The 12,570-nt window shown below is 46.1% G+C and overlaps 1 protein-coding gene across 1 annotated transcript; it reads left to right on the top strand.

Moving 5' to 3' along the window:
- The first annotated feature begins 1,631 nt into the window (after positions 1 to 1,631).
- LYRM9 (LYR motif containing 9) lies at positions 1,632 to 11,742 on the top strand. The gene is given in 4 exon segments (XM_058164252.1): positions 1,632 to 1,860; positions 3,148 to 3,287; positions 9,681 to 9,773; positions 11,305 to 11,742. Coding segments are annotated over 4 exon segments (276 nt in total). The 5' UTR covers positions 1,632 to 1,835; the 3' UTR covers positions 11,323 to 11,742.
- The last annotated feature ends 828 nt before the right edge of the window (positions 11,743 to 12,570 follow it).

Here is a 12,570-nt window from a genome sequence, read left to right as displayed (position 1 = left end):
TTTGCAATATCCTTCCCCTACCATGCCCACCAAGCCATGCCCACAGAACCGGAAGTAAAAAAAATTGGATTTCACCACTAATGTGATCCCCTTTTGCGACCTTCTGACAAGCAAAATCAGTAGGGAAGCCAGCTTCACTTAACAACTGTATTACTAACTTAACAACTGCAGTGATGCACTTAGCAACTGTGGCAAGAAAGGTCATAAAATGGGGCAAAACTCACTTAAGGGTTATCTTGTTTGGCAACAGAAATTTTGGGCTCAATCGTGGTCCTAAGTCTCAGTGGCTCAGACACGGAGCTTGTCGATCAGAAAGGTCGGCAGTTCGGCGGTTCGAATCCCTAGTACAGGTGTCCTGCGTGAGCAGGGGGTTGGACTAGATGACCTCCAAGGTCCCTTCCAACTCTGTTACTGTTACTGTTACTGTTACTGACTGCCTGTAAAGCTAATAGGAGCAAACAGGCTATTTTGGGAACTGCATTTCAGTCCTTGGTCTTCTCAAAATCTTTTTTTTTTAACGGTTCACTCTTCTTTAGCTAATTCCCCCAGGTACAGTAATTGTCTCCGTCTTTACATAAAGTTGCTTCCTACTCCTTTTTTTTAGCTCAGCCCAATGAGTCACATTCAAAAAAAGGGAGGCAGCCCACAGATCTGAGCTGTGGTTCCAAAGTGAGAAAAATGTGACATTTGCATGGCAAAATCGAGTTTTGTGCGTAGGATACATGAATTAGGTACTTAATCCTGCGGAATTGGGACTGGCAGCCAATCAGATGAAGAGCAGGGACCAAAAAAAACCCACAAACCATTCCAAGGTGGGTGTCGGTTCAGAGTTCCTTTAGAAAAATGGGTGGCTTTTATAGGTTTGCTTATTCAAGTGATAAGTAAGGGCGATATCGCCCACCCACAAAATACATCCATACGTCTGCTTTTGCACTCTAGATTAGGGGCGTGCATAAGAGCACAAACGTGCCTACCGATCCTGTCCTATTGTTTCCTTTCATTATATCCAATTAATATAGTTATTACGTAAGGTAAAGGTAAAGGTTTCCCTCACACATACGTGCTAGTTGTTCCTGACTCTAGGGGGCGGTGCTCATCTCCGTTTCAAAGCCGAAGAGCCAGCACTGTCCGAAGACGTCTCCGTGGTCATGTGGCCGGCATGACTCAATGCCAAAGGCGCATGGAACACTGCTACCTTCCCACCAAAGGTGGCCCCTATTTTTTCTACTTGCATTTTTACGTGCTTTCGAAACCGCTAGGTTGGCAGAAAGCTGGGGCAAGTAATGGGAGCTCACTCCGTTACACGGTAGCACTAGGGATTCGAACCACTGAACTGCCGACCTTTTGATCGACAAGCTCAACGTCCTAGCCTCTGAGCCCCTGAGCCACATACTTATGCTTATATATATGCTTATATATTATATAGTTACTTTCATGCTTATGCTTATATATACTGTTGTGACAAAATAAATAAAAAAATAAATAGATGTATTTGCTGCATGACTTTTAATACCGTTGGAAGAAATGTCCATCTGGGTTCAGTTCCAAGTGGGAAGAAAGATGCTGGAAACATGGAAGCTGTTTGGAAAGGTGATTTAATGGTGGGCAGGACCACGTGGTTTGAGGTCCTGGGCAATCGAGCACTTGGGAGAGAGAAGTGGGGGAGGGAGGGAGAGAGAAAGAAAGAGAGAGAGCCCCTCTCTTGGGCTTTGAACTTGCTTCCTGTTCCTGTGAAAGAAATGTATTCTGATTGGTTGTCAGATTCCCACGGGGCCATGCAGGCGTAACTTTGTAGGCTGTCTTGAGTCCCAGGCTTGGTTGAACCTTGCTGGGTGATGCAATCTTCCCAGGTGCCATGTGGTGAGTTCTGTTGCTTATACTTATATATATTATCTAATATGTACTCAAATAAATTAAATAAATAAAAATGAGCTCTTGATTTCAGCCACAACGTCAAGATATCCCTCGCCTGCCGATTCCATGATCTACACCAAGGGTTTCAAACCAGTGGTGAAATCCAAATTATTTTATTACCGGTTCTGTGGACGTGGCTTGGTGGGTGTGGTGTGACTTGGTGGGTGTGGCAAGGAAAGGATCCTGCAAAATCTCCATTTCCACCCCACTCCAGGGGAAGGATACTGCAAAATCTCCATTCCCACCCCACTTCAGGGGCAGGATACTGCAAAATCTCCATTCCCATCCCACTTCAGGGGAAGGATACTGCAAAATCTCCATTCACACCCCACTCCAGGGGAAGGATACTGCAAAATCTCCATTCCCACCCCACTCCAGGGGAAGGATCCTGCAAAATCTCCATTCCCACCCCACTCCAGGGGAAGGATCCTGCAAAATCTCCATTCCCACTCCAGGGGAAGGATACTGCAAAATCCCCATTCCCACCCCACTCCAGGGGAAGGATACTGCAAAATCTCCATTCCCACCCCACTCCAGGGGAAGGATACTGCAAAATCCCCATTGCCTCCCCACTCCAGGGGAAGGATACTGCAAAATCCCCATTCCCACCCCACTCCAGGGGAAGGATACTGCAAAATCCCCATTGCCTCCCCACTCCAGGGGAAGGATACTGCAAAATCCCCATTCCCACCCCACTCCAGGGGAAGGATACTGCAAAATCCCCATTTCCTCCCCACTCCTGGGGGGGAAGGATATTGCAAAATCTTCGTTCCCACCCCACTCTGGGGCCAGCCAGAGGTAGTATTTGCCGGTTCTCTGAACTACTCAAAATTTCCACTGCTGGTTCTCCAGAACCTGTCAGAATTTGCTGTATTTCACCCCTGGGTCAAACTCGATTTTATTGAGGACCACATCGCGGTTGTGTTCAACCTTGGAGGAGGGGGCAGGGGTGGGTGTGGCCACCTCGACGTCACTCGTGTGGGAGGTGCCTGTGGTGGCCCCAGTGCTCTACCATCGAAAATGGGCTCTCGAGCTACGTTTTCACTTGCAGAGGCACTGTTTTCCAGGGCAGCCTTGCGGATCAGATCTAAGCATCTCGCAGACTGGATCCGGCCCCCAGGCCTTGAGTTTGACAGCCCTGATCTACACCTTCTCTGTTGCAGGCATCAGGGTTACTTGAGCAATCTTAGAAGGTGATTGAGCTTCATCATGTTGTCTTCTTTCTTTCCATAGTTGATGGGTGGAGGATGGCTCCTCTCCCAGGGGCAGAATTGGTGAAGACCCCTCTATAGCTGTACCGATACCTGCTCCGTTGCTGCAGGGTCCTTCCTGAAAAAAACCTCCAGGATCATTACAAGCATACAATCCGACAGGTATGGAGAATGGCGTCCCCGTGGTTTTCCTTGGTGGCCTTTTCCTGAAGTTGATCTGGACCAGTCTTTCTCAATCTGAGTAACTTTAAGACCAGGGGTGAAATGCTCCCGGTTCGGACTGGATCGCTTGATCCAGTAGCGATGGCAGTGGGTGGTTCGGACAACCAGTAGCAAAAATCCCTGCCCCCACCTATGCCCAGCTGAGCTGCGCGATCATCAGAGGTGTTTTTTTTTACTTTTAAAAGCATTTTTTCTTCGGCCGAAAAAATGCTTTTAAAAGTAAAAAAAGAAAGCCTCTGATGATCGCGCGGCTCAACTGGGATTGTCAGAGCCTTTTAAAAGCATTTTTTCTACAACCTCTTTGGCCGAAGAGATTGTTTAAAAAAATGCTTTTAAAAGGCTCTGACGATCCCAGCTGAGTTGCCTGATTGTCGGAGGCTTTTTTTCTTTTAAAGGCAAAAAAAAAATGCTTTTAAAAGAAAACAAAAGCCTCTGACCATCAGGCAACTCAGCTGAGATCATCAGAGCCTTTTAAAAGTATTTTTAACAACCTCTTCGGCCGAAGAGGTTGTAGAAAAAATGCTTTTAAAAGTAAAAAAAAAAAAAAGAAGTTGGCCACGCCCACCCAGTCACATTAACCCCCCCATCAAGCCACGCCCACAGAACCGGTAGTAACAAATTTTACATTTCACCCCTGTTTAAGACCTTTGAACTTCAATTCCTAGAACCAGCATTCTGGGAGTTGAGGTCCACTGGTTTTAATGTTCCTGAGTAACACTATACCTTCTCATTGTAGAGAGATAGAAACTAGTTTAAATATAGTTTTAAATTGGGGTTTTAAATTGGGGCTTTTAAATGTGTTTTTTAATTGTATTTAAAATTTTAGGCCGTATATTGAATTAGTTTTTTATACTGTTTTTTAATTTATATTATATGTATTGTGGTTTTATTGGCTGTGAACCGCCCAAAGTCCTTCGGGAGAAGGGCGGTATACAAATTTAATAAATAAATAAATAAATAAATAAATAAATAAATAAATAAATAAATAATAAATAAATAAGATGGATCTTGGAAACATGCAGGGTGCTTTATGGCTACATAGAGCAGTGATGGTTAACCTTTTTGGTGCTGAGTGCCCAAAGTGCACATGCACGCACACATGCAAATGCACACCGTGTGCCCCAATCCCCAAAATGCAATGCAAGCGCTCCCTGTGCATGCGCCCTTCCCCCTGCACCCCATTTGGACTTCCAGGTTGGTGTAGGAGGCTTTCCAGGCCCAAAACGGGGCACCGGGGGGGGGACTCTCATGTGCCCCGTGCTGTTGTGTCCTCCTCGCCTCCATCTGAACAATGGCTTAATTAGCCGGCTCTTATCAGCTCTGGCAGCAAAAGAATCAGCGTCTGCCAAGAACCCTCGATAGCTGCCAAGACGCTGGTGAGTCACAACCTTCAGTTCTAGTCAATCCGTGGATTTGCCTGATACAAAGAGACACACCAGCTCTTGCTGCCTTTTATATCCTGTGGGGTGTGGCTCCATGACTCAGCACTTCCTAGGCCTGCCCCTCCCCTGTTTCTGTCGTTCCCTTCTCTCCTGCTTACGAAACCTGGGATTGAACCAAGCCTGATTGCTGTCAGCTGGGTCTGCAGGCGTGGCCTGGGGGGGGGAAGAGTCAGGAGAAGGAGGCCTCGTTAGCTCTTTCGCTTGGCCTGCTTCCGGCTCCTGGAGCTGATCCAGGGAGGCCGGTGCTTCTGAGGTAAGTCCTGACGGCCCTTCCCCCTCACTGTCCAAATCACTTTCTGGCAGCAGGCCTGGCTCTGAGTCACTTTCTGGCAGCAGGCCCGGCTCCAAGGCACTTTCGGGCATGGGGCCAGGTTCGGGGGCGGGAGCCACAACACATGCCCCGTTTTGGCTTCCAAGTTGGTGCGGGCAGAAAAAATGGAGGAAAGATCTAAGATGCGCTGGAGGGAACCTGCGGAGATTGGGGAAGGCCCCGTCCCCTGGACATGCACAGCAGAGACCTGAAGACCAGCTGGCCAGCGGGAGGTGTGCGTGCATGCGTGGTGGAGCTGGGCTGGGGTGACGGCTGGCATGCCCGCAGAGAAGGCTCTGCATGCCACCTGTGCATCACGGGCATAGAGGTTATCCAGGTTCCACTTTACTGTTGGTGGAGATCATGTGCCAGCAAAGAGCCCTCTGTCTCATTTGCAACCTGTTGCTGAGCAAGGCCAAAGTGAGGGCAAGCTGCTCTACCATGAAAGTGGGGTGTTCCTTCAAAAAACCGAGAAGAGGTAGAGTCGTTCCATTCTGATGCTATTTTGCATGGAGAAGTCATCTTTGGAGGGTCAACTTTCTCCAGTTGGATCTCACGCCTCATTCCAGCCCCTTCCACATCCCCTTATTGTTTACGTAAGGTTAGGCTTAGGGAAGGAAAACAAAAAACCCTCCCAGTTGCTATTTTGGTCATCAGAAATAATTTCTGTTGTCAAATGTCTTTCTTCCTTCCTCTTTGGGCCCTGATTACTCATAGTGTGGTTGTGTAGATTTTCACACGGCTGGATAAAAAGCACCAGCCGCTAATCTCTCTCACTCTCTCTCCCCTCCCTCTCCCTCCCTCCCGCTCCCTCCCTCCCTCCCCCTCCTCCCTCTTTCCCTCCCTCTCCCTACTCTTTCCTCTCCCTTTCCTCCCTCCTTCCCTCTCCTCCTCTCCCTCTTTCTGTCCCTCCTCCTCTCCCTCCCTCCTCCTCCTCTCCCTTTCTCCTCCTTCTCTCTCTCCCTCCCTCCTCTCCCTCCCTCCCTCTCCTCCTCTCCCTTTCCTCTCCCTTTCCCTCCTCTCCTCTCCCTCCCTCTCCCTCTTTCTGTCCCTCCCTCCTCTCCTCCCTCCTCTCCCTCTCTCCCTCCTTCTCCCTCTCTCTCCTCCTCTCCTCCTCCTCTCCTCTTCCCTCCCTCCTCTCCTTTCCCCTCTCCTCCCTCTTCCTCCCTCCCTCTCCCTCTCTCTGTCCCTCCTCTCTCTCCTCCCCTCATCCTCTCCCTTTCTCCCTCCTTCTCCCTCTCCTCCTCTCCTCCCTCCCTCCTCCCTCCCTCCTCTCCCTCTTTCCTTCCTCCTCTCCTCCTCTCCTCTCCCTTTCCCTCTCCTTCCCTCTCCTCCCTCCCTCTCCCCCTTTCTCTGTCCCTCCCTCCCTCTCTCTCCCTCTCCCTCCTTCTCCCTCTCTCTATCCCTCCCTCTCCCCTTCTCCCTCTCTCCCTCCTTCTCTCTCTCCCTCCCTCTCTCTCTCCCTCTCTAACTCTGTCTCCCTTCTGTGCCTCCCTCTCCCTCCCTTCCCCCCCTCTCTCACACACACACTTTCTCAGAAAGATCTGTGCATGGGCCTGTCCTATCAACTTCTTCGCTTCTCTAACAGCATCCAATAGCTCCCTATTGTTCCTCAGGATGATTCTTCTCGAGCTTGTTACTGATGCTCACAAGAGCAACGCAGTGGAACCAATGGTTTTTCAAAATTTATTCATGGTTTGGTGACATGAGTAGGCTCTGTGCAGCTTACAAAATCTAGGAAATATAATACGGATGGCTTAAAAAAAGACAAAAAGTCTAGAAAAAGCACCACACAGACCACTAGACCAAACATCTCTTAAGGGGGCCTTCACTGCTCTTGCCCAAGGCCTAGTGCAGGGGTATCCAACCTGGGCAGCTTTTAAGATTTGTGGGATGCAATTCCCTGAATTCTTCAGCCAGCTGTGGAATTCTGGGAATTGAAGTCCACAGGTCTAAAAGTTACCCCTGATCTAGAGGAAGAGCCAGACGTAGCTAGGGTGGGAGCTAAACAAATCTCATCTTGGTCCAGAGGACAGGTGCTACAATCAAGAAGGCTCCTTTTTGGAGAAACCTATCGATAACCACAGCAGCTTGCAGAGCAGAGCTGTTACTCAGGGGAGGGATTCAGAAATTTTAGCAAGTGGTTCTCTGCCCAGTTGCTGGGTGGGCATGGCCATGGTGGCCTACTCAGCCTCCTACACCACGGGGTGGGTGGGCTTTTCGCCCTCTCCAGACTCTGCAGGCTTTCCTTGAGCCTCTGGGAGGGCGGAAACAGCCTCCCACAAGTTCCAGAGGCCCTCCAGAGGCTGGAAATGGGCCTATTTCCGGACTTCTGGAACTTCCGTTAGGCCCGTTTTTCACCCTCCCAGAGACTCTGCACGGACCCTGCACTTACCTGGCATCCAAAACAGGCCATGTGGAGACTCCTGGGAGGGTGTGGGCGGGGTGAGCCAGTGCTTGCAACTACCAGTTCGGCGAACCAGATTAAAATTAACGTCTGGTTTTCCAGAACCGGCTGAATCCCACCCCTGGTGATACTTGTGTGTATTTTACCCTGTCCATTAATGCCCATGCTGCTGCCTTCTGGACCAAAAACAGCTTCCAAGCAGTCTCCAAAGTCAACTCTGTCTTGAATAGCATTTTTACCTCCCACCTTATGGACAGGAGGAAAGGAGAAAAAGAGGGATGTGTGCATAAGCTCTTAAGTTAGAGAATGGGGGCTTCCATGGGGGCTTCCTCCTCTTGCTGTTTTGCAACCTGCTGTCTATTCTCCAAGGGCCCTACCATCTTAAGGACTAAAAACTTTTTGCATCTCCCTTACGAGATAGTTGAAAATAAAATGAGGAGGACAACAAAGAATGTTCTTTCTGCGCCAACTCAGTAAGCTCAAACTGCCCAAGGAGCTGCTGATTCAGTTCTACAGAGGAATTATTGAGTCTGTCATTTGCACCTCTATAACTGTCTGGTTTGGTTCTGCAACCCAACAAGAAAAACACAGACTTCAGAGGATAATTAGAACTGCAGAAAAAATAATTGCTACCAACCTGCCTTCCATTGAGGACCTGTATACTGCACGAATCAAGAAGAGGGCCGTGAAAATATTTGCAGATCCCTCGCATCCTGGACATAAACTGTTTCAACTCCTACCCTCAAAACGACGCTATAGAGCACTGCACACCGGAACAACTAGACACAAGAACAGTTTTTTCCCGAAGGCCATCACTCTGCTAAACAAATAATTTCATCAACACTGTCAGACTATTTACTGAATCTGCACTACTATTAATCGTTTCATAGTTCCCATCACCAATCTCTTTCCATTTATGACTGTATGACTATAACTTGTTGCTGGCAATCCTTATGATTTATATTGATATATTGACCATCAATTGTGTTGTAAATGTTGTACCTTGATGAACGTATCTTTTCTTTTATGTACACTGAGAGCATATGCACCAAGACAAATTCCTTGTGTGTCCAATCACACTTGGCCAATAAAAATTCTATTCTATTCTAAATTGTTCTGGTTATTCCATCGTCTGTGGTGAAGTAGTGATCACTAGGACTCTGGCCCTTTAAAGAAAGGTTTTTAATTAATTAAATTTATATGCTGTCCATCTCACCAAGCTGTGTGGTGGCCAAGAGGTGGCGGTGTCGCCTCACAATCAGGAGGCTGTGAGTTTGATCCTAGGTAGCGGCAGATATTTCTCTCTCTGGGCCCAAAGAGAAACTATCTGCTGTGAACTTCACGTAGTTGCCAGGAAGGGCATCTACCCTGTAAACGCTCAGCTCCATTCAGTCACCCTGACTGCACCCCGATGCAAGGGATTAGAGGGTCATTAAAATATATATTTTAAAAAAAGAAATTTCCTGACAGTTAGAACAATTAATCAGTGGAACAATTTGCCTACAGAAGTTGCGAATGCTCCAACACTGGAAGTTTTTAAGAAGAGGTTGGATAACCATTTGTCTGAAGTGGGGTAGGGTTTCCTGCCTAAGCAGGGGGTTGGACTAGAAGACCTCCAAGGTCCCTTCCAACTTTGTTATTCTATATATGTTGTTCATGTCACCAATAAGCTTGCCCTCACTGTCTGAGGGGACGTGGTGGCTCAGGGGCTAGGACGTTGAGCTTGTCAATCGAAAGGTCGGCAGCTCAGCAGTTCGAATCCCTAGTGCTGCCGTGTAACGGGGTGAGCTCCCGTTACTTGTCCCAGCTTCTGCCAACCTAACAATTTCGAAAGCACGTAAAAATGCAAGTAGAAAAAATAGGGACCACCTTTGGTGGGAAGGTAACAGCGTTTCCGTGTGCCTTTGGCGTTGAGTCATGCCGGCCACATGACCACGGAGACGTCTTTGGACAGCGCTGGCTCTTTGGCTTTGAAACGGAGATGAGCACTGCCCCCTAGAGTCAGGAACGACTAGCACGCATGTGCGAGGGGAACCTTTACCTTTACCTTACACTGTCTGAATTGTCTGCGTATATATCCTTAACTGCTCCCATCACCAACTGTATGAGCCATTGCTGGCTGCTTTACTGACACGTGGCAAGGATAATTGATTTATATAATTGTCTATTTACAGAGTTTCAAAGTTCATGCCGATGAAGATAGTCCTGAGAGGATTAAGCAGATTATTGAAAGGGCAATCCAAGATGCTGACTGGGTGATGGACAAAGTAAGTGGTCTGCTCTGCATCCTATCATCTTTGCCAGATTAAATATTTGGCCTCGGTTCTGCATAAGGGAGGATTACCTGTATATACTCCACCCCATCTTTTCCCCTTCAAATCCAAATTGTTGCATTGTACCATTGAACAGTCTATATGAATATAACAGGTTTTACAACGAAGCTGTGGGATTGGTCTGGGTGGCTTTGTTTTAGTAAACATGCTGATATAATATGTCAGTTTGGCATTAACTAGGGCCTTTGTGGCTCAGACTGGTAAGACAGTCTGTTATTAACAGCAGCTGCTTGCAATTACTGCAGGTTCAAGCCCCACTAGGCCCAAGGTTGACTCAGCCTTCCATCCTTTATAAGGTAGGTAAAATGAGGACCCAGATTGTTGGGGGCAATAAGTTGACTTTGTATATAATATACAAATGGATGAAGACTATTGCTTGACATAGTGTAAGCTGCCCTGAGTCTTCGGAGAAGGGCGGGATATAAATGCAAATAAAAAAAAACCTTGGTTTTCGGGATCTTTTTGTGCCTAGCTTGTTGTGTAATGTAACCAAACTTGACTAATTGCAGTACTTGGTCTAAAGCAGGGGTCGCTAACCTTTCGGACCTCAAGGACCACTAAATTCATAATTTTAAATCCTGAGGACCACTAATATGAATTTTTTAAAAAGATAAAATAGTATTTAGTGCAATATAAAAATGCAAATAATTTTTCTGCGGACCACCAAAATTTTCTCGCGGACCAAATTTTCTTGGTGACCACTGGTCTAAAGACCACATGCTAGTTTGTCAGGTCTCATAGGAAACTGCTTTGTACCAGAATGATTTTTATATAAACTTAATAAAATATTACATAGAGAGAGGATAGATAAGATAGCAAGTTAGCTAGGTAAGATAAGCTAGTTAGATGTGTGTTTGTGTGTGAGAGAGGGGGAGAAAGCTTTGGGGTTGGTTTATTTATTAATATTTTATTTTTATTTTTTTTATTTGCATTTATATCCCGCCCTTCTCTGAAGACTCAGGGCGGCTTACACTATGTCAAGCAATAGTCTTCATCCATTTGTATATTATATTTTTTATTTTTATTTTATTTTTTTATTTACATTTATATCCCACCCTTCTCCGAAGACTCAGGGAGGCTTACAGTGTGTAAGGCAATAGTCTCATTCTATTTGTATATTTACAAAGTCAACTTATTGCCCCCCCAACAATCTGGGTCCTCATTTTACCTACCTTATAAAGGATGGAAGGCTGAGTCAACCTTGGGCCTGGTGGGACTTGAACCTGCAGTAATTGCAAGCAGCTGTGTTAATAACAGACTGTCTTAGCAGCCTGAGCCACCAGAGGCCCTATTGATTATGAACTCCAGAAGGTTGGGACAACTATGGCCTAGTAGTTGATTGAGAATCTCTGTAGACGTTGATTGTAAAGATTAACTATTAGTATTATTAATACACAGTACTAATTTTCTTTATCCATCTTTCGACTTTTCTTCCCTCTCTTCCTTCCACCCTTTCCCTTTTTAGTATAAGAAACCAAAGTAAAGGAGAAACAGTTGGTGGAGAAATGAAGATTGTTTCTTAAAGCGATTAGATTGAAGAAACCAGTTTGTGACAGTAGGCGGTTCATTGGAAGAGGAGAAATTCAATAAGGACTTCTTTGCTATTGAAGGTCGACTTTTAATAAATAAGGGATAAGCTGTCTAGAGCAACTGATGTTTAGTAACTGAATTTTCTGAGCTGAAATAACATGGTCTCTACAAGGCTTGGAGCAGGGGTCATCATGAAGTTGGGTTTCCACAAGAAGTATTCAGTGTTTCCACCGGATTTAGATCTATGGTCTGTTATTAATCATGGTTTATGTTGGTGGCATGTTGGCAGCATGCAGGAAAATGGATTAATTTTGGACCGAGGGCTGCTCTTACCCTGGAAGTGATATTAAAATCAAGTTTTGATTTGCCTCAACTGCTGCTGATTTCATTGCCTCGATACTCTGTGCCATACATTCATCCTTCCCATTCACTTCTGTAGAATAGCCAGTTTATTTTTCTTTTTTTTAAAAAATGTCAGAAATAAATTCTCGTTTTTCTTATTTTTGCGGGTGGAAAATGGTGTCTTGATGCTGAAAAGTGAAATGGATCCAAGAGGCTGTGTGTTCTAGTCCGCCTTAGACATGAAAGCCTACTGGGTGACTTTGGGCCAATCATTAGGACACTGTGAGAGTTCTAATCCCCCCTTAGGTGTGAAAGCTGATTGGGTGACTTTGGGCCAATCACCAGGATACCATGAGTTCTAATCCTGCCTTAGGCATTAAAGCCAGTTGGGTGAATTTGGGCTAATCACTTTCTCTCCCAGCCCAACTTCAACTCACAGGATTGTTGTTGTGGAGAAAATAAGAAGAGGAAGGAGTAATAAGTATGTTTGCCACTTTGAATTATTTATAAAAAATAATGAAGATGGGATAAAGAAAGGAAAGAAAAAAAAAGGAAAGGGAAAAGGGAAAAGAAAGAAAAGGAAAAGAAAAATTGAATGGAAAAGAAAAGAAGAAAAGCTGATATTCAGAAGTGGATGCTTCCTGGGTGACCTTCAGCTCCTTATTTCTTTCATTCCAGATGCCTCTGGGTAGGCATAGGTCAACCAAATTGGTTGCCACAAAGAAAACGGATTCAACCTATTTTCCAAAGCACCTGAAGTCAGGACAAGAAACAAGGCATGGGACAATTAACCAGTGGAACAGCTTGCCTTCAGAAATTGTGGGCACACTCAATCACTGGAGGTTTTTAAGAAGAGACT

This window comes from Ahaetulla prasina, chromosome 1 (genome assembly GCF_028640845.1).
Source record: "Ahaetulla prasina isolate Xishuangbanna chromosome 1, ASM2864084v1, whole genome shotgun sequence".
NCBI classification, from domain to species: Eukaryota; Metazoa; Chordata; class Lepidosauria; order Squamata; family Colubridae; genus Ahaetulla; species Ahaetulla prasina.
The sequence above is the reverse complement of the archived record's forward strand: the minus strand, read 5'-3'. Positions and strand labels throughout refer to the sequence as shown.